General features: G+C 44.5%; 2 protein-coding genes across 2 annotated transcripts in view; one reads left to right on the top strand and one right to left on the bottom strand.

Moving 5' to 3' along the window:
- Positions 1-1,177: 1,177 nt before the first annotated feature.
- Positions 1,178-5,187, bottom strand: SOWAHB (sosondowah ankyrin repeat domain family member B). Its single transcript, XM_086405201.1, has one exon. It carries the CDS (start codon positions 4,925-4,927, stop codon positions 2,594-2,596), a length of 2,334 nt encoding a protein of 777 aa, XP_086261327.1. The 5' UTR covers positions 4,928-5,187; the 3' UTR covers positions 1,178-2,593.
- A 150-nt stretch (positions 5,188-5,337) lies between these two features.
- The window catches only part of SEPTIN11 (septin 11), a 138,382-nt gene continuing 115,737 nt past the window's right edge, over positions 5,338-27,982 (top strand). The window contains exon 1 of the mRNA XM_086405207.1: positions 5,338-5,543. The gene's annotated coding sequence lies outside the window, so the exon portion shown is untranslated. The remainder of the gene's footprint in view (positions 5,544-27,982) is intronic.

The raw sequence follows: 27,982 nt of genomic DNA, 5'->3' as shown, positions 1-27,982 counted from the left end.
GTCCTCCAAATACATCCCCAAGCTTTGTCTTCACGGAGGCATCGACCTCTGAGCTGTCCTATGAAACACACATTATCTCCAGGAAAGAAGCAAAAGGGATTCTAAGCTGAAAGAATTCGGCACCAGGACAGAAACTTTGAGGGTAAGAGCATTCGCACTCCGGTAGTTTGGTGAGGCATCAGTGTGGGGTGTGTGGAAGAGAGAGGCCGGGAGGAGATTGCCCGGGCAGTCCTCCTAGTCTGTGCTTTATGACACGAGCAAAAGAGTGACTCCATCAGGTCTGTGCTTTCCTCTGCTCTCAAAACCCTCTTCTGCCCCACCCTCTCCCCAAATACATGTTAACCACGTCAGAAAGTTGATCAGAGTGAGAGGTGTGGTGTGTGGACAGAGGGACCTGATGGATCCTCCTAAGAATGAACCTGGGACTGTGTTCTAACCATTGAGCAATCAGTCAATGCTGTGCTATGAAATCACAGTGGCAGCCAGTCAAGAATGTGGTAGAACCAACACAGCTGGTTTCTGTGGAAAGCCAAGATCATTCACCTAAAGATGCCTGGCCTTCCAGCAGCCCGCCCTAATTTTCCTAGCCCAAAGGAGTCTCTCCTCAGAAACCCTTTGGAGCACTTAATTTTGTACTTACGACACTTTGAAAAAAACTTTCTTCTTGCATTGCAGTGGTTTTGTCCTCATTCCTGGTAGCATCTTTTTGTTTTTTCCTTTGTCTCATTTCAAAAGCTTATACCTAATATAATGCAACTTCAAAAGATACTTTGGGAGAAAGGTATGGTATAAATCAACCAGCAAAAACTCTTGTTAGATTTTTTAAGTTCAAGAGGGGAGAAGTCGTTTCCCACTCACCTTTATAAATTCCACAGCACTAATGAAAACATACTTGTTGAATAAATTGACACTGTGATAACAACATGGTAAAGTAAAAACATTTCCTTGATTTTTAAAAGAAGTTGACATTTTTGTGATTTTTTCCACCCTTGGAGATCACCGGGTTTACTAGAGTATTCACATAAGTGTTTATCTTTTATCTTTAAAAATTTCATTTCTCCTAACCATACACCTGCCATCTGTGCCTGTAGCTTTCTTGATTTGATTTGCTAAAGTTTCATCCTGAGTATAGGCCTTTTTGGAGAAAAGTAATACTTAGATTCATTTATTCTGCCTGTTTTTTGTTTTTTAATAGAACAGAAAGATATTTATTTCAGCAAAATTATAAAGTAAAACTACAAAGAAACAAAAATATTTGACATTCACTGAGACACAATTTTGTAAAGAAGAAAGTTAACAGTAATCAGCATTATTGAAGAACAATAAACTACAAATATCTGTTGATATTTTAATGGGGGGGGAGCCAGAAGAAACACAAAAATACGTTAAAAATACAACATCATTGCCACAGCACATAAAAATATCTCCATAAAAAATTAACTATTTCGAATTGGACACTTAACCTTGCAACTCTCTTTGAACTGACATTCTGAAATCTTGATGTCCTGCTGCAGTTTATAAACTAGTCATTTTTATTCCATGGATCCACAGAGATCAGTCTCATCACAAACAAATAAAAGAGCACTTCCTGTTAGACACAGCACTAACTCAAGGCTAATATTTAATCTTAATTGGCAACGAGTTTAGTGCAAATAAAATTATATTTAGCAGCTTAGAGAATTCCTGGTGGGGATGCATTCACCTCACAACCCTTATTGCATCCCCAGAACAAAATCATTTCTCTTTTCATGAGTATGAATATTGGCCATTCAGACCTACTAAAAACTACTAATGCTAATTCTGCCATTTGTCACAGGAGTTTCCATAAAAGATGGTTTCAGTCACTATGCAAATGAGCCATACAGTTTTTACATTTGGAAAGTTCCCCTTAGTTTTGATTTTTTTTTAAAAGCAGGGCCTGAATGTCAGTCACAACTGGATCTTACCCAACTGCTTCTCTGAAAAGAGGCATTAATCTTTTCTTGCACTGGCCACCAAAGATCGCATTAAAAGGAAAACCTGAGGATAGGGTAGATGAATCTCTTAGTGCAACTTGTACTCTCCAGTAATAATTTTATTGCACCGATTTGAATGCAAAAAAAAAAAAAAAGAGAGAGAGAGAGGAAAGAAGAGGAACCATCTGATTTTAAACCTGGTACTTTTCCTCTCAGCCAAGATATATTCTCCAAATGAATGGAAGCCAGAGAGCTCCTAGCCAGCGAGAGGATTTTGTTTGAGGCTTGTCGGTTCCTTGAATTGCCTCTCTTCTTGTTAGACATCTGTTCCCTCTTTAGCCAAGGCCTGGGGTGGCTGCTTGGGAGAATGGCGTGGCCACCTGTGCCCAGGTGGCAAAGGAAGGGGAAGAACACCCAGGTTTAGGCACCTGACTCTTGTCTACATTCACCATTAGAAAGCTTGGATGACCTTGAAGGCCCAGGATGTGCTGACACAGAATAAAGGGAGGTAAACAGGCAGGCCATCTCACTTGACCTCTCAACCAACTCCTCAGCAATTTTTCCACTCTCCCTGGATTCTCTCACTGAATAGCTCAAGGATGGGGGTGTGGAGGCCATGTTGGAGAGAGGGGCTCCCCTCAGGCACTGTCCTCTTCTCTTTCCCTCAGATTGGGGCATTTCTCATACTGGTTGGCCAGCTTCCATTTGGTGTGCTGACTTTTGAGGAGTGCAGCTAAGGAAGTCTTTCGGGTGACATGTCGAGATACTTCCTGGCTCTTGACCTTCCTGGTGGGGGAAGAGCTACGAACCAACGAATAGGCGGGGAAAATGGGCTTGCCCCGTGGGGCTTCCAGTAGCTGCCATATTTCCCCAGAGGTATTGCTGGTCAGATACTGCCAAGGCTTCTTCCCACTGCTGTCCCGGATGTTTACACGAGATGCCAGCCTTTGCACAAGCAATTTGATGATCCCCTGGTGGCCGTGAATGGCCGCAAGGTGCAGTGGGGTGTACCCGCAGCTGGACTTCACATTGACATCAAGAGCAACCCCTGCTTTCTGTGCACTTGAGGCCAAGTCCTGAAGGGCCCTGAGGGCACCATGCTTGGCTATCCAGTGCAAGGCAGTGTACCCGGTCAAGAAGTCTTTGTGCAAAGCCAGCTGGGGGTCCTCCCAGAACAAACTCAACACCCGAATCCAAGAGCCACTGGCCAGCTTCACGATCCATTCATGCTCCCTGGCATCGAGGGGGACAAGGGATGACTTGTGCTCCGAAGATCTGTGGGGGACCAAGGCCGCGAGCCTGTCCCCTCCAGGGACCTGCCAGCTGTGTGGATGATTCCGCTCAGCGGCAGCAGCAGCTTTAATGTCTGCATGTGCTAGTGTCAATGCAGCATCCACCCTTGGGCTGGACATGGCTCCCACTCTGGAGGGTTTCCTGGACCGGGGTGGGCGCCGGCTCCTTTTCAGCAAATCCTCCTGAAGGCACTCTTCATCAGAGGAGGACAATTTGGCTCTCCCAGCCCTGGAGTTCCTCCTTAGGGATCTCCTTAGTTTGGGAGCTGGCCAGGATAAAGGTTGGGGGTCGCCTGCAGGACCATCAGCTCCTGTGGAGACCGGCTGAGAGGTGTGAGCATCCCCTACATTCCTGAGGCCCTGGGGGCTCCTAGTGGGCCTGGCCTCCTTTGGAGGAGCCCCGGCTGGATTCCTGAGTCTTCTCCCATCTGGGGCTCCCAGGGCCAGACGCAGCCCGTCTTCGGAACCTCCAGAGGACTCTTTGGGGCCGCTGCTGCTCTCCTCACTGCCATGGCTCTCCTGTTCCACGAAGTCCTCCAAATCCTGGAGGGACAGCTGACAACGAATGCTGCGAAAGACTGCCAGCTGAGAATCCCCGGGCCAGACTTCCGAAACAGTGGGAAAGATGAGAGACTGAGAAGGAGGAGGGGGTTCCGCGGGCGCTGACTCAGATTCCTGGACCCAGGAGCCCTGCTCCGAGGGCAGCCGAGGGAAGTCGTCTGGCAGCACCGACCAGGCTCGGACTGGGCCGTGGTCCCGGGTCTCGGGTACCTGGGGGTGTCTGGCTACCCACTCGCGAGTGCGCTGCTGCTGCTGCTGCAGAGTGGAGTAATGCACGGAGCCCGGGGTCACCGGCGCGGGAGGATCTCCTGCGGGACTGGGACTGGACAAGACAGCGGGCGGTGCAGCAGCCTCGACGGTGGCAGGAGGCGAGCGGGGCGTGGCAGGCCCTGGCGGGGGCTCCGCGGGAACACCTTCCCACTGCGGCCTGGGAGCCCCGCGGTCGTCCTGGGCCAGCTTCTCCGCGGCGCTGGCGCTGGCGGTGGCGGGGTCCGGGAGCCCCCCCAGGCCGTTCTGGAGGCATTCCCAGCAGCAGCGGCCCTGCGTCTCTGCCGCCGCGCACCTGGCTCGGTCCTGAGCAGCCGCCGCCACAGCGGCCGCGGGCACCGGCGCCCGGTGTCCGGAGCGGCCCCTCGGCCTGCCGCCTCCCCGCGCCGCCTCCCGGGCGCGGCCCGCGGGGAGTCCATTGCACCCTGCGTCTGCGACCGGGGCTGCGGCACCTGCTGGCGCCTCCTCACGGCGGATCCGCCTCCCCGGCTGCGGTTGCGGCGGGTGTTCCCCCCGGCGCGCGGGGAGCGGGGAGCCGGGCGCAGCTCCCCCGGCAGGGGCGGCGCCCGCAGGCGGGTCGCGGGGTCGCCGCAGCCCCTCCTCCTCCCCTACAAGGTCCCGGTACCTCCTCTTGAGCACCACGTACTTGGTGCCGTCGGGGTCCTGGCGCACTGCGGCGACCGAGTTGACGTAACCCTTGAAAAGCTCGCGGCGGCGCTGCTGCTGGCTGGGGGGCGCGTCGGGGTCGCGGAGGAAGCTCTTAAAGTGGCTCAGCAAGGCGGCGTTCGTCACCCGGCCCCCGGCCTGGCAGAGAAAGTCCAGGAGGGCCTCCTGGCTCAGCTCCCGGGCCATCGCGGCCCCGTCGTCCCCCGACCCCGAGGTGTCTGCGTCTCGCCCTCCCGGCGCTCTCCCGCGCCAGCGGAAACCCCGGCCTGGAGTGTGTCACCTGCGCCCAGAGTGGCGCCACCCGCCTCCATCAGCCGCGGCCTGCGGGCAGACCCAGAACGTGCCGAGAGGGTGGCGGGCTCCCCGCGGCCACAGGCCCCGCGCGCCGCCCAGGTGGGAGAGAGCGGCTCCCTGGGCCGGCCCTGCGCGCCGCGCGCCGCGACTCCCCGCGGCGAAAGTTCCCGGGATCGGCCGGAGCCGGCTTCACCTGCGCCCTGGCAACGCCTCCTCCCCGGCTCTGGGGGAAGGGCCTGGCCCGCCTCCTCCTGTCCCTCCGCCCTGTGAGGTCTCCCCCACCCCTGCCACCCATCCCAGATGAGTCAGGCGGGTCCGAACCGGGAAGAAAGCGCCATAGGTGAGGTGGCCGGCGACCCGGCGGCGGCCACGAACCGCGCGGCCGGTCGCGCAGCCGCTCCCGGCCCGGGGCGGGAAGGCAGGTAGGCGACCCGCCGCTCCTCTAGGTTTCGGCCACGTAGGAAATGAAAACAATAGAAGAGGTGTTCTCGCCCGCTCCTTTCTTAGAGTAAGTCCGGGCTGAAGTCGCTGGGTGGGGGAAAATGTGCAAATTAACCAGCGTCTTGCGATCTCTCCAAACACACCTTACTTTAACGCTGTAGGCTAATAATTTCAGATACCCGGAGGCAGCATCGAGGTGCGGGGGGGTGGGGTGGGGGACAAATTTCGCTTCCAAAGCAAGCCCATCTAGATCTCGGGATAACCCCTGGGGCGACTCCTCCGGACGCTTGCTCCTAGGGGTCCGAATACGCCCAAAATCTGCACTGAAAAGAGAAATCACTCTGAAGGTTACAGGTCGGTTACAGGAAGGCCTTTTTCCTTCCTAGCAGTCTCACGCTAAGCTGCTGAAAAAAAATCAAATTTGATGTGTGAATTTCCTAGTAGCTGAAATGGACAGTTAAGTTATCTGGTGCCCTTGCTCTTATTTACTCCAAAATTTATGAACAGAAGAGATTTGTACAGTCTCTTTTGTGTTGGCTCAAGTGGTGAAGTTGGTTCCCTCCAAATGTCACATTTCCTCCAGGCATTCAGAATGTGAGAGCAGTACAGGCTGGCTGGATTCCACCAGGTTGTCCCCAGCATTCAGCTTGACTCTCATTCTCCACTGAGGGGCTGTAAACTTCCTACTTCCAGGGACTGGTAGACTGCCTGTGTGCCTTTGTGGTTGTTAAGTCGTGTCCAACTCTTTGCGACCCATGCATGGACTTTGTGGTTGTTAAATAGTGTCCAACTCTTTGCGACCCATGGACACAAGGCTCCTCTGTCCATGGGGATTCTCCAGGCAAGAATACTGGAGTGGGTTGCCATTTTTTCCTTCAAGGGATCTTCCTGACCCAGAGATAGAACCTGCATTTCCTGCATTGGCAGATTCTTTACCAGTGAGCCACCAGGGAAGTCCCATTTGTAGACTAGATCTTGACAAACTGTAGTATGAAAATCTTGGCCTCTTCAAGACAGTAGAATTACAGCACGTTTCCTAACCGTTGCTTCTTCTACATTTTACCTGTCCACATGTTCATCCTGAAATAATCCTTCTGGTCCTGTTCTGTTTCTTTATTAGTCTTTCAGTTCAGTTCAGTCACTCAGTCGTGTCTGACTCTTTGCGACCCCATGAATTGCAGCATGCCAGGCCTCCCTGTCCATCACCAACTCCCAGAGTTCACCCAAACCCATGTGCATCGAGTTGGTGATGCCATCCAGCCATCTCATCCTCTGTCGTCCCCTTCTCCCCCTGTCCCCAATCCCTCCCAGCCTCAAGAGTCTTTTTCAATGAGTCAACTCTTCGCATGATGTGGCCAAAGTATTGGAGTTTTAGCTTTAGCATCAGTCCTTCCAAAGAAATCCCAGGGCTGATCTCCTTTAGAATGGACTGGTTGGATCTCCTTGCAGTCCAAGGGACTCTCAAGAGTCTCCTCCAACACCACAGTTCAAAAGCATCAATTCTTTGGCGCTCAGCTATACACAGGCCCAAATACTTTTCTTGTTTTATCTACTTACCTATCTGATTCCCTGCCCTCTCCCATTCTTTTCTTTAGCTGCCTTCTTATTTCCTTCTGTTGTGACTGTTTATCCTCACCCCAACTGTAACAGCAAATATGCTTATTTTTTATATCCTCTGCTGGCCATATTTCCTATTTTCTCCTCCACATCAGTGCCAGTCTTCCTTCTTGTACTCCCTTCATCTTTCCACTTTTTCTTCTTTTGCTCTCCTATTTTTAATTGTTTCATAAGCCCCTGTCCTTTTTGCTAAGGGAAGGTATTGAAAGTATCTCGGCCTCACAATTGTCAATTTGTGTTACTGTGGGCCAGTTTTACTGACTGACACATAGGTCACATTAGCTGAGCTTGGTTTAAGTCTCCAATATACCCTGGTACTTTTCCATGAATGAATTGGAACCCTTGGCTTTAAATTATTTAGGTCAGAAAGAAGAACTGGGAAACATTTTTGTCTATTTTTGTCATTTTCTTGAACCTGAACCCAAAACAGGGTTAAGAGGGGGTAAGTGTTTCCCACTGAGGTCTCCACATTAACATCAAGCTTTTGAAAGTGAAAGCTACTTTTTGCAACCACATGGACTGCAGCCTGCCAGGCTCCTCTGTCCATGGGGATTATCCAGGCCAGAATACTGGAGTGGGTAGCCTATCCCTCTCCAGCGGATCTTGCCGATCCAGGAATCGAACTGGGGTCTCCTGCATGGCAGGCGGATTCTTTACCAATTGAGCTATCAGGGAAGCCCAGATATTCAAGCCTTTAGAATAGTTATTAAAATAAAGGTTTTGTATTGCACTTTAGTTTCTTTTCATTTTTTTTTTTTTTCCCTAAGGGAGTCTTGATGGACCTGCCAGGTGTATCCACACCTGGGACAGGAGGGAAGACAAACGGAGAACTCAGATGGGCACTGAAGGGTGGCAAGTGGAAAGAATCCCCCTTTAGTACTTTTCAAAACTGGATAGGGTACTTGTGGCAAGAGAGGGTGATGACATAGAGATTTGAACTTGAAGCACTTAGACTAGAAAGAAAGGAAGGAGTCATCAAAGTCATGGTTGTTGAAATCAGATTATCTTTGGCTGAGGGTGCAACTAGGTCTGGAGGAGTAGAAAATGGGGGAAAAGGAAGAAAACCCCCCATTATTTAGCTTTCTGGGTGCCCAGGTGGTTTAACATCCAGACTTTCTCTCCTTGCTCTTTTCTTCTTTGTCTACTTATTTATTTGGCTGTGCCAGGTCCTAGTCATGGCATGCAAACCCTTAGTTGAGACGTGTGGGCTCTAGTCCCCTTACCAGGGATGGAACTCAGGCCCTCTGCATTGGGAGCATGGAGTCCTAGCCACTGGACCACGAGGGAAGTCCCCCTTCTCTCCTCCTTTTTCTCTCTTGTCCCAGGTTAAGGTGATGGTCTATAAGAATGCTCTTCACCATATCTCAGGGAACATTTTTATGCTTCCCTCATACACAGTTCATTATTTCCAGAAATATTTATGGGGCACTATGTTGGGCTTTCCTAGTAGCTCAGAGGGCTTCTCTGGTGGCTCAAACTGTAAAGAATCTGCCTGCAAAGCAGAAGACCCAAATTTGATCTCTGGGTCAGGAAGATCCCCTGGAGAAGGGCATGGCAACCCACTCCAGTATTCTTGCCTGGAGAATCCCCTAGACAGAGGAGCCTGGCATGGTCAGTCCATGGGGTCGCACAGACTGGACACAACCGATCAACTAACACTTTATGTTGCCCTGGCACTGCTGGAAATGAGTATAAAGAAGAACATGTACTTGAGAGCTAATGATTTATTGGAAGCAACAAGTAAAAGAGGCTTAAACCTGTGTGTTAAGTAACTTAAAGACATGCATCTGATGCTGGAGAAACTGAGAGACAGTGCGTAAAGGAAGAACTCAGGCTTAGCTTGCAGAGGATCGGGGACAGTTTTCCAGTAAGAGGCAACTTGGAGTAGAAGAGGTGAGGAAGAGGCAGAGGAAACAAAGGTACAACAGCACCAAGATCTGGCTCAACAGAGTCTATTTGGGGAACTAACTGCAAATACATATCCTTGACTTTGAGGAAGAGGATGTGTGAAGATGTGCTGGAAACAAAACTTGCAAAAGTAGGAGAGAGTCAGATGGTGAGGGGCCTAGGAAGTGGAGGTGGGCTAAGGAGGGGGAGCTTTGAAGAATTTGGGGGAGGGTAGTGACCCAACCAGATTTGATGTTTAGAAAGAGCATCCTGGAGATAAGTGCTGGTTTGGAATCGTGACCCATATTAATAAGTAAAAATAGCACATTGCAGAGCAATAATGTATTTAATCAAATCTCAGACAACACTGACTGTATGATACAGTTTGATTTCAGAGATATTAAAATATGAGGGGGAAAAAAGTGCCTTTTAAAGTAGAAGAGGGACTTCCTTGGTAGTCCAGTGGTTAAGAATCCACTGCAGGGGACGTGGATTGGATCCCTGCTTGGGGAACTAAGATCCCACATACTGGACAGTGTGCCACAAAAAGAAAGACCTATAAAAACTTTAGAAAAAAAGAAAAAAGTTGAAGTAGAAGAAATGCAAGTGTATTTGGGAGTAAGATTTGAGATCTGGATCAGGGTAACTTTAACTTTTTCTTTACAGCCTTATACGCGATTGGCTATTTTACAATAAGAGTATACTCCTTTTTAGTTTGAAAAAGACACTGAAGGAAAAGAGACATAACTGAATAACAATGACAAAGGGGAAAAAAAGCAATGTCAAATCTTTAGGCTGGAGGAGGGAGATGGAGGCCAGCAGGAAGAACAGTCTGGAAATGACTGACATAATCCATAAAAGGGGGCCAAAAGGTCTACATTCAACAGTGTTAGAGAAAGAGATGAATGGATGGATTGGAGAGACGGGCCATGTCAATAGGATCCGGAGCCAGAGGAGTCGGAGGTAAGGAACAAGCTGGCTCCTTTCACGTACCTGGCCAGCTCGCTAGATGGATGTGTTAACCATATACACAAACAGTAAATGTAGAACAAAAAGTCAGTTTTGGAAACAAGAAAGATGATCAGTTCAGCTTGGGTCACACTAAGTTTGAAATGGCTACAGGCCTTAAAAACAGGAATGTCTAAAAGACAGTTGGCCATATAGATTGGAGGCTCCAAGAATGTATGCTGTTAGTGTATACAAGCAGTCATTTAAGCCACAGGTGATGATAAAATTGCTTAGAAAGAGATATGCCAGCAGTGGGAAGGGGAGGGGGTGGAGAGTGAAAAAGGGAAATAAACCTGTTAGGAGACTTAGAAGGAGCAGTTAGAGGGGGCAGGGGAACACCCCTGAGTGGTATCAAGGAAGCACAGAACTAGAAGGGGGAGCAGCCTTCTAGAGTTGATGCCAAGTTAGATAAGAGGTGAAATGTGACCCTAGCCTGTTAGGTCACTGGGGCCAGGTCTGGAGCAGTCTCCGGAGAATGCTGAGGACAGATCTCAGGTTATGGAGGGGTGTGGAGTGATTAGCAGGGAGAAAGATTTGACCCTGAAAAAAGGAGGAGAAAGAGAATTCTAGATATGGAGACTATCAGATCATGTAACCTAAGATCTGTTTTTGGTAGTTGTTAGAAGAGATATGATCATGTCTATGTGCTGAGGGAAAAAAGCCAAGAAAGGATAAGTTGAAAGACCTAGAGGAGAGGGTAAATAATTGATGAAACAGGGTGTGGGGGTGGGGCTGGAGTCCAGAGTTCAGATGGAGAGATTCCCTGGGAGAGGATAGAGAGCCACTCCTCCACTGAGAACAGAAAGAAGAAAAATGGCTATTGCATTAATTAGGGGGCTAAGAGATGGGGAGGAGGTACTTGAGGATGTCTTGGTGGGGTTGAAAAGTAGGTACAAGGCAGTAAGTGTATATAGAGCTAGAAGTTTAGGTTACTGTAAGTAGGACATCAGATATTCTTAGGTCTTGAGGCTTAAGGCTTTCAAAATAAAATGATTTAGACTTGATGACGAGATTAAGAGCCTGACCACATGTAGTGGAAGTGAGAGGCTTTGGAGGAGATCCATCACAGAACTGTGACTTGGGGTGTTGAATGAGGATAGTGAAGTCATCTAGGAGTGAGAGGATACCATGGAATCACTGACGTAAATCTTTAGTACTACGGTATGAGTAACACAAATGGCATTTTGCCAGGAGCAATCGCTCAGCTAACAGTGTAGTATAGTGACTCACGAATGCGTGTCACATTCCAGCTTATTCTCCTTTATTTGATCCTCAGAACAAGTATGGGAAGTGTGTAGGACAGAGATCATTGTCTTGTAGGAAGTAGCTCTCCTTGCTATTAATATATACGTATGTTTTGTAGGATGTATACTGATGGGCTTGTTCTTTGCCTTCTGTCCAAACTTCTACTGTGGCTGTAGAGTGGAAATCTCCACCCAAGAGGGTGGAGCTGCCCAGTGTCAACCCTCCAGGTTAAAGCTGGAGCTAAGGTGCACCACAAAAGGCAGGAGAGACCCCCAGGGTGCTAGCCCACCCTCCCTCTTTCTCTCTCTCCTCCTTCTCCCCCTCCCCTTCTGTTTCTCTTCTCTCTTCTCCTCCTCACCGCCCCCACCCTTTCTCCTCATTCTCCTCTCTCTATCTCAGATTTGGACTTCCAGAAGCCTGGATACTCCCCAGGGTGCTCTGAAATAGCCAGGGGAAAGCATTTTTATGCTGGACTACAAGCTGAGGTCAAGGGCACTAATTTACAAGTCAGATGATCTAATGATATGGGGCTCACTGCATTTATTTCTCTTCTCCTGTCCTGAGCCTTTAGTCATTAATTTATTCATCAATATTTATCAAGGGCCTACCATATATGCACTTTGCTGGAGCTGGAATGCAATGATAAACCAAACAGACAGATTCTCTTTTAGGAAACCTAGGTCCAGTAGGGAAAAGACAGAAAATAAACACAAAAATAAATAAGAAAATGTCAGTGATCAGGTACAAGGGCCAAGTGATAAGATATTGACTGGAGAGCTATTCTGGCCAGGATGGACGAGGAAGGTCTCTCTTTGAAGATATCAATCAGTGGAGATCTCAGTGATGAGGAGACAGTCAGGTGAAGGTAGAGGAGAGGGGAGCAGGATGGGAAAACATTTCAGAAGGACTAACTAATGTTATGTCAGAAATGAGTGTGATGTGGGACATCCCAAATGGCCCAGTGGTTAAGAGATTGCTTCCAAAGCAGGGGGTGTGGGTTCGATCTCTAATCAGAGGCCTAAGATCCCACATGCTGCTGGGTATGACCAAAAGATTTTAAGAATCAAACAAGAACTGAATGTGATATTATAGAAAGCTAGCAAAATGCCATGAATTCCATATAAATTAGCATGATGTGTTTATAAATTAATTGCCCAATAAACTTCTATGACAACTTTTTCTATTTAGTATATACTCTTGATCATTTAATCAAAATTTTCACAATGAAAAGATAATTCATTTTCTTTTCTTATTTACGCTTTATGATTGATAGTTCGGATGCTTAAAGCGTATCACTTCACACGCAAAAATGCTGGTTGTAGAACTGCTATAAATTTTTGTCATATGAGCACAAGAATTCTGATACATTTATCTCACCAAGCTCTTCTTTCAAATTTATTTTATTGAAGGATAGTTGATTTAAAATGTGTTAATTTCTGCTGTACAGGCAAGTGACTCAGTTATATACATATATATGTTCTTTCTCATGTTCTTTTCCATTATGGCTTATCACAGGATATTGAATATACAATTTCCTGTGCTGTACAACAGGACCTTGTTGTTTATCCATTCTATATAAAATATCCGTTTGCATCTGCTAACCTCAAATTCCCCATCCATTCCCTCCCCACTGTTCCCCCAGCAACCACAAGTCTGTTCTCTGTCTTATTTCACAAAATTCTTATCAAAAAAAGAAAAAAAAAAGTGTTTATAATTGTTTATGCTTTATTATCAAGTATATTCCTAACAAGGAAAGAAACTGTTGTTGGTTTTTTAATTGGGGAGAGTTGCCCAAGCATACACTATTTAAAAAAATATTTATCTATTTGGCTGTGTTGGCATCTTCGTTGCATTATGCGGGATCTTTTGTTGCAGCACATGGATTCCCTAGTTGTGGTGTACAGGTTCCAGAGTGCTCAGGCTCAGTTGTTCTGTGGCATGTGGGATCTTAGTTCCCTGACCAAGGATCAAACCTGCATCCCCTGCACTGAAGGCAGATTCTTAACCACTGGACCAACAGAAAATTCCCATCAAGCATTCATTATATTCCCCCAGCTTTATTGAGGTATAACTGACAAATTAGAAATTACATATATGTTTTAAATTAAAACACTTGCTCCTTGGAAGAAAAGCTATGACAAACCTAGACAGCATATTAAAAAGCAGAGACATTACTTTGCCAACAAAGGTCTTTATAGTCAAAGCTATGGTTTTTCTAGTAGTCATGTATGAATGTGAGAGTTGGACCATAAAAAAGGCTGAGCACTAAAGAATTGATGCTTTTGAACTGTGGTGTTGGAGAAGACTCTTGAGAGTCCCTTGGACTGCAAGGAGATCCAACCAGTCCATTCTAAAGGAGATCAGTCCTGGGTGTTCATTGGAAGGACTGATGCTAAAGCTGAAACTCCAATACTTTGGCCACTTCATGCAAAGAGTTGACTCATTGGAGAAGACCCTGATGCTGGGAGGGATTGGGGGCAGGAGGAGAAGGGGACGACAGAGGATGAGAGGGTTGGATGGCATCACTGACTTGATGGACATAGGTTTGAGCAAGCTCCAGGAGAAGGTAAAGGACAGGAAAGCCTGGTGTGCTTCAGTCCATGGGGTCTCAAAGAGCTGGACATGACTGAGCGACTGAACAACGACAAATGGTGTATTTGAGGAACAGAGAAAACCAGAGGCTAAGCTAGAGCACAATGAGAGAGGAAAGTATGAGATGAGAAGTCTTAGCCATGAGCAGAATCTGGGTCTTGCAAGACCTAGTGGGTTTTGGGTTTTAGTTTAAGTGTGATGGGAGACTATTGGGGGTTTATAATCAAGAGAGCTGCATGTGATTTATGTATAACAAAATATCTGGCTGCTGTGTTAATAATAGATTATCGGGGATGCAAAGTAGAAACAAAATTAGGAGACAGTTGCAGAGGGCCAGGCAAGAGATGGTGGTAGCTTGGAATGGCAAGGTATTGGATGTAGAGAAGGACTGAGATCTGGAGAATGTGCTGGTGGGTTGAATATAAATTCACCAAGATTGGAACTATCAGGGTAAGATCTGATTTGGGGACAGGAAGTCAAGCATTCCCTTTTGGAAAGGTTAAGTTTGGGATGAACATTAGCCACCTAAGGAATGATCTAGAATAGGCAGTTATTCAAGGATGGGGTCAGAGCTGGAGTCTTGAGCATTGAAATGGCATTTAAAAGTTATGGGATTATTTGAATTTTTCTATGGAGGAACCCGGGGCTTCCTCGGGTGGCTCAGATAGTAATGAACCTATCTGCAAAGCAGGTGACCTGGGTTCAGTCCCTGGATTGGGAAGATCCCAGAAGGGAATGGCAACCCACTCCAGTATTTTTGCCTGGAGAATCCCATGGACAGAGGAGCCTGGTGGGCTACAGTCCATGGGGTTCACAAAGAGTTGGACACGATGGAACGACTAACACACACACACATACACACAAACACACACACACAGGGAGGGAGCCTAGAAAGAGAAGAAAAAAGATCTATAACTAGCCCCAGCATTAGAGATCTAATCTTTAGTATCTTGCTTAAATATTTGACCCATCTCAGCCATACTATGGCAATGAGAGGAACTATAAAATCCTGGTTTGTCCTGCTAAGGCCAGTCTGCTGTTGTGGCTGTAATTTACCTTAGGGTGAGACACCCCAAGAATGAGGTTAATTTCAGGGTCTGGAGGAAGGTCCACTGAACCCTCCCTGATTGGAAAGTCTCCCTCCATTGCCAACTTTACAAGATACAGGCTAAAAGTTTGTTAAAGGAGTCAACAGATTTTCCATGTATATTCTGATTTTCTGTGTATAGGAAAATCAAGTTTCAGAGCTCAGTGTCTTGTGGAATCGGTGCTCACATCAAGTTGACATCAAATCTAGCATTTTGTACCAGAGGCATAATCTTTCCTCAACTCTCTGGAGTACTTGACACAGTTGACTATTTTCTCTCCCTTTGGAATCTCTGTCTTGGCTTCTACAATCTTTACTCTTTCCTGGTTCTTCTCTCACCTCTCAGACCCAACTCTGACTCTCCCTTGTTAACTCTTCTTTCCATGTTCTTTGCTTGTTCTCTGGGTTCTACCTGAAGGATGTTGTCTGTTTTCCCAGACTCACTTACCACCTACATTCTTAAGATTCCCAAATCTGTCTGTGACGCTCAGCTAGAAAAGGCACAGACTTTCAAGTAACTACTGTAGTCTTGACTCGCCTTACTTTTTAAATTTTATTTATTTATGTATGGCCACACGCAGCAAATGGGATCTTAGTTCCCCAACCAGGGATCAAACCCATAGCCTCTACATTGGAAGCAGAGTCTTAACCACCAGACCACTAGGGAAGTTCCATGTAACTATCTCTAAATTGGCCAATGTACAAACTTTTGGGACCTCCATTTCTTCATGGGGAAATTGGAACAGATAATTCTGAAGTTCTTTCCAGTGCTCACATTCTGACTCTGAATTGGTGTTTCTTCTCATGATCTCTGTAGTAATAATGACATTGATTTTATGCTCTGTGCCAGACATGGAGCCAAATACTTTACACTTATGAATATATTTATTTCTCCCAACAGATTTCTATGAGGTAGGAGCTAGTAGTATCTTTATTTTATAGTGGAAGGCTTCAAGATCCAAATAGTGTAATTTCCTACTATTTCATCACCAGTAAGTGGCAGAGCCAGGCTTCAGACCCTGAAAGTTTGAGTAGAGCCAGCATCGTTTAGCCCCTGCCCTCTTCTTACTATTTCCCTTCAAAGACCCTGACCCCTGATCTGCTCTCTCACCTGAGCCCCACATCCCCCCTGCCTCCACGGGACCTTTACTCCTTCTGTTGCCCCTCTCCTTGTGTCTTCATCCTCTTCCTCTCTTCATCCCCAAGGGTTGCTTTCCTTCCTAAAACAAAACAAGACACCAGCACCTTGCTCTGAACCGCTCGCCTTTGGTCACCGTCTTAGCTCACCCTCATCATTCCTCCAGATGTCACCCTCTCCCAGAGGGCTTTCCTGACCATGTGGATAAATCAGCTTCCACTTCCAGGCACTTCTGTTTGGGGAAAGTGAGGTTTGAGATGTCCATTAGACATTTAAGTAGAGATGGCAAGTGAGCAATTGGATACACAGTTCTTGCACTTAACTTGAACAGCATCTAACATTCTGCTATTAACAATAACTTCTGTATTTGTTCATTTCCATGTGGTCCCCTCAACAAGATCATGTGTTCTGTAGGTAGGACTGTGTTCCCCACTGACAAAGAATTAGTTGTGGAGAGGACTCAGAATAGCATGATCTATTCATTTTCTGGGGCTGCTAGAATGCATTATCACAAACTGGGGTGTGGGTGTCATGAAATAACAGATTTATTCTGTCACAGCTCAGGGGCTGAGACATTGGAAATCGAGTTGTGGGTAGGGCCACCCTCCCTCTGGAGACCCTAGGAGAGAATCCTCCTTTCCCTCTTCCAGCTCCTGGATGTTGTTGTTGTTCAGTCACTCAGTTGTGTCCGACTCTGAGACCCCACATACTCCAGCATGCCAGGCTTCCCTGTCCTTCACCATCTCCAAAAGTTTGCTTAAACTCATGTCCATTGAATTGATGATGCCACCCAATTATCTCATCTTCTGTCACTCCTTTCTCCCCCTGCCCTCAATCTTTCCCAGCATCAGAGTCTTTTCTAATGAGTCAGCTCTTCATATTAGGTGGCCAAAGTATTGGAGCTTCATCTTCAGCATCAGTCCTTCCAATGAATATTCAGGGTTGATTTCCTTTAGGATTGACCAACCAAGGGACTCTTAAGAGTCTTCTCCAGCACCACAGTTGGTAACTGCCTGCATTCCTTGGCCTGTGGCCACCTCACTCCCATCTCTGGCTCCATCTTCACCTGGTCTTTCTTCTCTGTGCCTCTCCTCTTCCATCTCTTATAAGATTTGGATTTAGGATTTAGGGCTCACTCAGATAATCCAGGATGATCTGATCACAAGAACCTGAATTTACTTGCATTTGCAAATCCTTACCTTTTTACAAATAAAGTGACATTCACAGGGTCCAGAGATTTGGACATAAATTTTGGGCAGCCACTATTCAACCCACTACACAAGGAAACAGAAAGACTTTCAGGCAGGTCTTTGCTTATCCTGGCTAGCTTAAATTCCCCTCAAGATTCGGCTCAGTGGTTGCCCAGTCAAGGGAGCCGCACCACCAGCTCTAGTATATGCCTCTCCTATAATGATAATAGTTATTGCATATTCAGCACCATTTTAAGGGCTTTATGTGTATAAACTCACTTAACTCTTGCCACAACCCTATGAGATCGAAAGCTAATGGTCTGTTTTGGGCTTCCCTGGTCTGGCTCAGACAGTAAAGAATCTGCCTGCAGAGTGGGGGTCCTGCGTTCAGTCCCTGGATTTGGAAGATCACCTAGAGGAGGGCATGGCAACCCACTCCAGTATTCTTGCCCAGAGAATTCCATGCACAGGAGAGCCTGGCAGGCTATAGTCCATGGGGTTATAAAGAGTTGGACACAGCTGAGCAACTACATGCCTAATGGTCTGTTTTAGTGTCTCTTCCCCAGTAGACCCCTGCCTCCTGCCAAGGCAACAACCAAGACTTATTATCTCTCTGTCTCTAGCATATACCATGGTATAGCCAGGTTCTTTATCAAGGCTGGTGGGTTGAATAAATGACTGAGCAAGAGATATGCTGGTACTAAACTGGGCAGGGTTTTGACTATCAGATTGAGACGTTTGGATTTGGGAAATTCCCTGGCCCTTCAGTGGTTAGGACTCGACACGTTCACTGATGTAGCCTGGGTTCAGTCCCTGGTCAGGCAATTAAAGACCCCACAGCCATGCAACAGGGCCAAAAAAAAAAAAAAGGACCTTTGGATTTCATCTTTTAGATCACAGGTGGCCAATAATTTTAAAGCTAAGAAGTGATAGGATGGATCCCTCTTTCAAATATATCCTCCTCTTGGGAGAAATCTTATCAAATATTATTTTAATTATCACCTCCAAATCACCAACTCCCCCGGGCTTTCCTCCTGAACTCTAGTCTCACACTGCCTGCTTCTTGCTGGGTCTCTCCAGGCTCAAATTCATCATGTCCAGACCAGCCTTCATCATGCTTCCCCTAAACTCACTCCTCCTGTGTTATTGAGCTCACAAGCATCCAAACAAGACAATTTGAATTAATCCCAAACACTTTCCTCACCCCCTGACTCTACTCCAATTAGTCATCAAGTGCTGTCAACCCCATCTCCTGAACTTTATCTCATATCCATTCCCTTGGCCTCTGCCATAGTTCAGGTTCTTGTATCTTTCACCTGGACCATTGCATTAGCCTCCTTACCAGTCTCCTGGCCTCTACTCTTTCCTCTCCAACTCCAGCCCATTCTCCACTCTGCTGCTCACTTTATAAGCCTAAAAACCAGATCTGATAATTCACTTTCTTGCTAAAACAATAAATAAACAAAACTCCAAAACAACTCTGCAGTGGTTCTTAATTGCTTATAAGATCAAGGTCTTCGAGACCTGACTACAAAGATCTACTTTTTTTATGTGTGTTGAATGTCTGCTGTGTTTCTGGCACTGTGCTCATTGCATTCATGTACTGGTGAGGGAGATGCCCCACAAGCTACAGATGGACACAGCTGTTTTCACTTGGGTGACCTCATGTCTTGGGCAGTAAGGGAAGTACCCTAAGGAATATTCTACAACAGGAAGAGGCTGAGAGTGGCATCCTTGCTGTTTGCTCTCAGGTTATATTGTCACTTTATTGCTATTTACATGCCTGTGGAGTAGCTTTACAGATGATGTTTATCTAGTTTCAAATTAATCTTAACCAAGAAGGAAAATAATTTTAAATAATTCTCACTGGGCCTTCTCTGGTGGTCCAGTGGCTAAGACACCACAATCCCAATGCAGGGGGCCTGGATTTGATCTCTGGTCGGGAACCTAGATCCTGCTTACCACAACTAAAGATCCTGCAAGCCGCGACTAAGATCCAGTACACCCAAACACAAAAAAATAATAGTAGTTCTCACAAAGAAACTATGAATTAAAGACAATACTAAACTTTAAGCCAAGAAAATAATACAGTCAGCCCAAGGGACTGGGGCTACATCTAATGTGAGCCTTCAGCAATTTTAGACTTAAGACAATAAACTCCTAATCACATATGACAAAAACTGGCCCTCAAAATTTAAATTATGGTTAAAGAACCTTTGAAATAGAGATTTACAGTCTCCATCTTTAATGACAGGCTCCTGCTTAAGCATATATTGGGGTTTGAAGTTTTAGTTGATAATGCCATTATGATTAGCCATATCTTTTTGTGTGTGTGTGTGTGTGTGTGTGTGCAAAGTATAAATAGCATCTGATGTGACTCTAATTTTTGTGTTTATGGAAGGGATGGCTCATAAAGATTCCCCAGTAGAGTATCAAGCTTTTATTAGTTCTCACAACCTTTGCTAGTATAACTCTCTCCTGGAAAAATAAAGCACCCAGATAAGTACAAATAAATTGCTTAGTTTCTTATTGTTAAACATTGCAAAACTAGAAAACAAATTAATGAGCTTTTAGTTCTCACTTTTTAAACTACTTAATTTTACCATGTTCATGATTGCGTGGGTGCTCAGTCATGTCTGACTGTTTGCAACCCCATGGACTGCAGCCAGCCAGGCTCCTCTGTCCATGGAATTTTCCTGGCAAGAATATTGGAGTGAGTTGCCAATGCCTACTCCAGGGGATCTTCCTGACCCAGGGATCAAATGCTTGTCTCTTGCATCTCCTGCATTGGCAGGCAGATTCTTTACCACTGAGCCACCTGAGAAGCCCATGTTCATAATTAGCAGTATCTTTATAATTGCTTATTTTTTCCTTAGAAGTTCTATTCATATTTGTTTTCACATGTTCCCTGCTGGCTCAGATGGTAAAGTCTGCCTGCAATGTGGGAGACTTGGGTTAAATCCCTGGGTTGGGAAGATCCCCTGGAGAAGGAAATGGCAACCCACTCTAGTATTCTTGCCTGGAAAATCCCATGGATGGAGGAGCCTGGCAGACTATAGTCCATGGGGTCTCACAGAGTTGTACATGACTGAGTGATTTCACTTTCTTTTCTTTACAATGTCATTAGTATGGTAGTACATGCATATAACTTTAAATAAATAAATTGCCCTGAGTTACTTGTCACTCCCTAATACTGTTCCATTTTTCCTATAGCTTTGTGCTTTTTTTGTTTTTAAACTTTTTTTCTCAGTGTGTTTTCTCTCTTCTCCATTTGGCAGAATTCTAAGGATTATCCAAGCCTTCCCCGATATCGAAAGGCACAAAGAATCACTCTTCCCTCTCTCCTTTTAGAACATACCTTCAAGGTCCATCTCACTTGGTTCCACTTGTCTTGTCAGGGTCTCCCCTAGTGGATTGTGAGTTTCTAGATGATAAGAATCATTCTCACTCATCATTTTATCCCCAGTGTCCCACAGCTGCAAGTAGGGGGTGTTGCAAGTGTTAACTGAATTTAATCCTCTCACAAAATTCTGTGTCCTAAATTTCAAACTAATCTGACAGATATAGAAATATATGAAACAATTATGAGATATAAAGAGATAAAGGGCTACAAATTTCAAGCAAGAGGCTTAATTTCGCATATAGCATTTTATAAGAATGATCCACAAGGTATGGTATGTAGGTCCTCTTGACAGACTATAAATTTAACAAATGCACAGTCTTCACTCATTATATGTGAGGGATGTGTAATTCCACAGATTTTCGTTTTTGCATACAACCAAGGGCTGCTTAGTAATCTACTAAATGACTTATTAAAATTTGATATTTATAAACTGCAAGTTGTCACATATTGAAAGAGTGCTAAAGATTCTAATTTAGCATTCTACTCAAAAGTCTGTCAGTCACAAAAATGCTTGGCAAATACACACTTGCAGATAGTTGGATTTCCCTCCCAAATTCAAAAGGCCTATTTTTTATGCATGGTCACTGTTCAGAGAAGGCAATGGCACCCCACTCTAGTACTCTTGCCTGGAAAATCCCATGGACGGAGGAGCCTGGTAGGCTGCAGTCCATGGGGTCGCAAAGAGTCGGACACGACTGAGTGACTTCACTTTCACTTTTCACTTTCATCATTGGAGAAGGAAATGACAACCCACTCCAGTATTCTTGCCTGGAGAATCCCAGGGACGGGGGAGCCTGGTGGGCTGCCGTCTATGGGGTTGCACAGAATCGGACACGACTGAAGCGACTTAGCAGCAGCGGCAGCAGCGTGGTCACTGTTAATTGAGATAGCTGAGGTTCTGATTATAGTTTCTCCTGCTTATTAATTATGTATTGCTGTTATTTGCATTTTCTCATCATCAGTGTATTCTGGGAGTCATTCATCTGTTGGTTTCTTAGTGTGATAGTTTCAGACATGGGCTCTGGAGGTTGTGTCTTGCATGTAAAATCTGTGATGAACTTGGGCAAATTTTTAATTTTTCTGAGCCTCAAGTTTTGAGTTTTTCCATCTCAAAATGTGGCTTGTAGGTTGAAGTACTTATCTCATTGATTTGACATGAGAAGACATTGAGTTAATGCATTTAAAGTGTTTTCACAGAATGGTACTTGGTACACAGAGAAAGTGCCTGGCATGTAGGACACAGTTATATTAGATTAGCTTTGGTTCAGCTAAGAATGACAGAAAACAGTGACTTATTAAGATAGAAGTATATTTCTTCCCATATAACCACACTCAGCCCAGAGTGTGTATGACAATCTCTGATCATCCTTTTCTTCTCATCTTGTTCCACTGTTTCTTAAAATGGGATTTCCATTCCATAGTCTGATGGCTGTTCCAGTACCAGCCATCATATCTGTATCCCAGCTTGCAGGAAGGAAGAATGGCAAAGAGAGGGCACACTTTTTTGTAAGGACTCTTCTCGGCTGCCACACACATCACTTCCACTTCCATGTCATTGACCAGAACTTGATCACATAGCTACATGTAGTTACAAAGGCAGGCTGGCAAATAAAATTTTGAGTAGGCATGTTGCCATCTAAGAAATGACAAGTTGGTTATTACAGAACTGAGTTGATCATCTGGAACATTATTGGCCTTTGGGCAGGACAACTCTTTATTGAGTGAGGCTGCTTTGTTTCAGGGGATTTATGCTTCCAGGCCCCAGATGCCACCTAAACCTCAGAGGCATCCTCCCAGTCATTGTATCAACCCAATGCTCCCACACAGTGACAGTTCCCCTTAGGGGGTAGCACTATTTTTACACCTTAGGTTTCTGTGCAGGCATCTAAAAAAAGACATGTATTTATTTATTTGTCTGTGCTGGGTCTCAATTGCAGCATGTGGGATCTAGCTCCCTGACAGGGACTGAATGTGGGCCCCCTGCATTGGGAGCAGAGAGTCTTAGTCACTGGACCACCGGGGAAGTCCCTGTGCAGGCCTTCTATATAGCAATACATCCCTTTCCAGGGAACACTCCTTCCCATGGCCATAAGCTGGAAAACCATATTTTACATGACCCTTTTCTAACAACAGAGATGAGAAAACAAGTCAGCATCTGACCCAGGCCAGGCCAAATAAAATCTCTTCCCAGGTTTTAAAAAACTGGGCCTAGGGCAAGAGTTTTAATTTCTTCATAGGTGGGGGGAGATACAAGATCTAGTGTTCTTCATACACCACTGGTGGGAATGTAAAATGGTGCTCCTGTTACAATCTTGTAACTCTTCAAAAGATTGAATATAGCACTTTATTCCTGGGTATATATCCAAGAGAAATGAAAACACATTTCACATAAAAGCTTGTATGTGAAAGTTCATAGTAGCATTATTCACAGTAGCCAAAAAGTAGAAACAGCCCATGTCCATTAACTGATCAATGGATAAATAAAATGTGGTACATCTATACAATGGAATATTATTTGGCAATAAAAAGGAATGGATTACTGATAATGTGCTACAACATGGATGAAACTTGGGAGTATTGTGCCAGGTGAAAGAAGCCGATCACAGCCACGTATTATATGGTTCCATTTATGTGTCATGGGCAGTATGGGCAAATCCATAGAGATAGAAAGTAGATTACTGGTGATTGGGGGGAGCAGAGAATGAGGAATGGTAATGGTATGGGGAGATTGAGTCCAACCACATGACCAATGATTTAATCAATAATGCCTCTGTAATAAAACCTTGATAGAAACTCTAAGGAGGTTCAGAGAGTTTCCTGATTGGTGGGTATATCAATGTACCAGGAGGCTGGTACAAGCTCCCCAGGCTTCCTTCATTCCCAGCCTTGCCTTATGTGTCTCTCCCATTTGGCTATTTCTGGGTTGTATCCTTTATAATAAAATAATAATTCTAAGTATAGTGCTTTCCTAAGTGCTATGAGTCATTCGATCCAATTGTCAAACTTGCAGAGGGGTCATAGAAACCCTCACGTTAGTAGTTAGGCTGGCCCATAAGAAGTGCAGATGACCCCCTGAATTTGTAGCTGGTCTGAAGTAGGGGCGGTCTTTGGGAACTGAGCCCTTAATCTGTGGTGTCTGTGTAGTGTCAGATTTGAATGGAATTGTTGGACACGCATTTGGTGTTGAAGATTTGCTGGAGAGCTCTGGGGAAGGTAACATTTGTTGAATGGGACATTATCTAAGAAGTCTGAGAACACTGCAGAAAGGTACTTAGTACAGAATCTTGACTACAGATAGAAAGTAGCAACTGTGTTACTTTGAGGCACTTCTCAAAGTGAGAGATAAAATGTAACATTTTTAGAGTTGAATTGTACTTTACAATATAAATGTTTACTAAGGGTACTTTTCAAAAGACACTTTCTCTTCTTACCAACCTTTTCACAAATAATGAAGTCTATCTACCCAAAATGACTTAGGGATAGGTCTGTCTGAAGGTGAAAAGATGAAATTAGAGACTTTCTTTTAGCCGTATGATTATGTATTACATATTTCCATCAGGGGAAAACTCATCCCTGGATCTTGAAACAAAGAAGCTGCTGTTATCCAAATGTGTATGAATGTAACATATTCTATTTCTTTAAATAAATATTTTTAATACATTGATTCTTTTGAAAAGCTCTGCAGCATCCTCTCTTCCTTGGTCTTTTTTTTGTTGTTGTTCCCTCTTCTCCTAGATAGGAAGAAGAACATTCCTGGAAATTCACATATAAGATGGCAGAAATACTCAAGACTACACAGGGACTCCAGCAAATCCCAGGTGGTGCTAGTGGTAAAGAACCCACCTGCCAATGCAGGAGATATAAGAGACATGGGCTCAATCCCTAGGTCGGGAAGATCCCCTGGAGGAGGAAATGGCAACCCACTCCAGTATTCTTGCCTGGAGAATCCCATGGACAGAAGAGCCTGGCAGGTTACATTCCATAGGGTTGCAAAGAGTCGGACACGACTGAAGTGACTGAGCACACGTGCATACAGGGACAAGAAAAAGTCCACTATGAAAAAATTACATGACTCCAATAAGATAAGAATGAAGAATGTTACATCCTGCTCTTTGTGGCACTGGGTCAGGGAACAGAAGGAGGAAGCTTCAAAGCAATTCATGTTGCATAGTATAAATTAAATACTTATAAAATGAGTAAAAATAATATGAGGATTTTTAAAAACTGCAAAAATAATAAAGAAACTAGTCAGTGTCTCTGGATTCCTTATGGGGAATTGTATTGTTAGTGTGACTTTGCATTAAATCAGAATCCCCACATATGGCATTAATTTTCAAGCTAAAATTTTAATAAAATATTTGTTCTCCCCTAGATACAAGCAATGTGTCTAATTTTAGTGTAATTTTAGATAAGAATTACTGTGCTTCCTTTTTTAAAAAAATAATTAACTTTTGGCTGCACTGGGTCTTCGGTGCTGCTGCAGGCTTTCTCTAGCTGTGGTGAGCAGGGGCTCCTCTCTGGTTGCAGTATGTATGCACATTTCTCATTTTGGCGGCTTCTTTTGTTGTGCAGCATGAGCTCTAGGGCACACAGGCTCCGTAGTTGTGGCACACGGGCTTCGTTGCTCTGTGGCATGCAATCTTCCCACACTAGGGATTGAACTCATCTCCCCTGCGTTGGCAGGTGGATTCTTAACCACTAGACCACTAGGGAAATCCCACTGTGCTTCTTTCAATTAGTTCATCAAATGATAAAAATGGTGTAACGACATTTCCCCCTGCATTTTAAATGGTTGCCATTATAGTCTTATGATGGGTCTTTATAGTGTGCTTTGCACTAGAGAAAACATCTTAGATTACTTGCCTCATATTTTAAAGCTACAGAAGTCCCTGTTCATAGCACCTGAGGAAAGGGTGAATATAAATAAAATTATGCGGGTGATTTTTAGTTTGCTAAATGAATAACACTTTAGTTCATACAAAGTGGCTCCTAGAGACTATAGCAAGTAGTTCATTTATTTTTAATTGCTAATTTAATTTCAGCAATAACACTTTTATTTGGGAAATGACTTCCTTGGAGAAAGTGTGCGGCAGCAAGAAGAGGAATAATCAAATGTGGAATAATCTTTAAGATTCCAGTAGACACAGGGCTCTTGATACTACTTAGAAGAAATGAGGCCATTCTGTAATTTTAACTTTCAAATGTATATTAGATTTGAAATAAAAGTAGATAATATGTATCTTTTAATTTTCTTAATGAGTTAATATATTTACAGAGCGGGGCTGTGCATTGTTGTGGAAGGAGCAGTGTATGGCAGTCTGCAGAGTCGATCCTACTCTGAAACCATCCAGCTCTACAATCTCAGACTTAGAGGCTAATAAGCCTTCCTGACTCCTGAGTTCTCATCCTAAGGAACGGACTCAAAAATGTATAATGTATTTCTTAGCTCCAAATTTCTGGGATTAACTCCAAAATATCCAGAGTGTACCTACAACATTAACGTGATTTAGAAAGAGCAAGAAGTATGGGATTGTAGTCACACTAAATAGATCCCCAGTTCTGCCACTCACTTACAATGTAATTTTGGGCAGGTAACCTTCCTGAATTCAAGTTTATTTAACTTAAAAACCAGGTTAGGGACTTCCCTGTCAGTCCAGTGGTTAAGACTCCACCTTTCAATTCAGGGGATAAGAGTTCGATTCCTGGTCTGGGAACTAAGGTTTCACATGCCAAGGGAAGTAGCCAAAAACTTAAAAACAAAAACATAACATAAAACCAGGTTAGCAATACTACAGCAGACACTGTTGATGCCATGCTCCAGAGCCCCTCAGCTCAGTACAACTAGAGGGGCAATGCTCACACCCAGTCAGCTGCCCACTTCTGCCTGCCTCTATTTCCTTCCCTGCCCCTGGGCTTCCTCTGGAGCATAGGGACTTGCAAAGCCCAGAAGCACCAGAGATATTTCTACAAGACTCCTGAAATGTAGAGGGAGTTATTGCGAAGCACTGGAGGCAGAGAGAGGAGGCGAAAGATGAGGGGTTTTTCTCAAGTCCCTACAATATTCATCAACATCACTACTTGGAATATATTTTAAGGAAATAACTCAATGAGTAGTGAAAGATCTATGTGCTAGATTATTGACCACAGGCTTATTTATAAAAATGAAATATAGGTATAATCTAGATATCAATGGGTAGTTGTGCTCATCAAAAATGTAATGAAGGCTTGTATTAATGCATTAATATGGAAAGATGTTCTAATATACTTTTAAGTGAAAAGGTGACTATAAAACAAAATACCCCTTTTGTTTTTACAAATATGTATTTATCTATATAAAATGGCAACCCACTCCAGTATTCTTGCCTGGAGAATTCCATGGACAGAGGAGCCTGGCAGGCTACAGTTCATGGGATCGCAAGAGTCGGACATGGCTTAACACTATATTTATCTATATATGTAAATATGTGTAGAGAAAAATCTAGGAGTGAATATAAAGAAATACTGACAATGGCTATCTGAATGGTAGGATTGTGAGTGATCCTTGTTTTTGTATTTTTCAGAAATTTCCAAATTTTTTGCAGAGGTCATAGTACCTCTGCAATCAGAAATAATCAAGGGGCTATTTAAAAAGCAATGTTCTTGAATCTTCAACAATATAAAAATGTTAAGGAGAAAAAAAAGGATAAAGTACTATTTTTAGCATCACCTTATTTATATAAAGATATTCACTGTTTTAATGCAAGTAGAGATTATCATACTAAGTGAAGTAAGTCAGAAAGAGAAAGACAAATACATGATATCACTTATATGTGGAATCTAAAATATAGCACAGTGAACCTATTTGCAAAACAGAAATAGACTCTTAGACATAGAGAATAGACTTGCTGTTGCCAAGGGGATGGGGAGGAAGAGGGATGTACTGGAGTTTGGTGTTGGTAGACACAAACTATTTCATATACAAGGATAAACAACAATGTCTTAGTGTATAGCATACGGAACTATATTCCATATCCTGTGATAAACCATAATGGAAAAGAGTACAAAAAAAGTTTGTCTATATGTGTATAACTGAGTCGCTTTCAGTCAGTCAGTTCAGTTGCTCAGTCGTGTCTGACTCTTTGCAACCCCATGGACTGCAGCACTCCAGACTTCCCTGTCCATCACCAAGTCCCAGAGCTTACTCGAACTCATGTACATTGAATGGGTGATGCCATCCAACCCCCTCATCCTCTGTCGTCCCCTTCTCCTCCTGCCTTCAATCTTTCCCAGCATAAGGGTCTTTCCCAATGAGTCAGTTCTTTGCATCAGTTCTTTGCATCAGATGGCCAAATTATTGGAG

This window comes from Bos grunniens, chromosome 6 (assembly GCF_055505025.1).
Source record: "Bos grunniens cultivar Pamir isolate PY7600 chromosome 6, Bosgru_T2T1.0, whole genome shotgun sequence".
NCBI lineage: Eukaryota > Metazoa > Chordata > Mammalia > Artiodactyla > Bovidae > Bos > Bos grunniens.
Note: the sequence above shows the minus strand (reverse complement) of the source record. Positions and strands in the feature narration are given on the sequence as shown.

Excerpts from the sequence above, each read along its gene's own strand:
- SOWAHB (XM_086405201.1), bottom strand. The coding sequence starts at position 4,927 with ATGGCCCGGGAGCTGAGCCAGGAGGCCCTCCTGGACTTTCTCTGCCAG.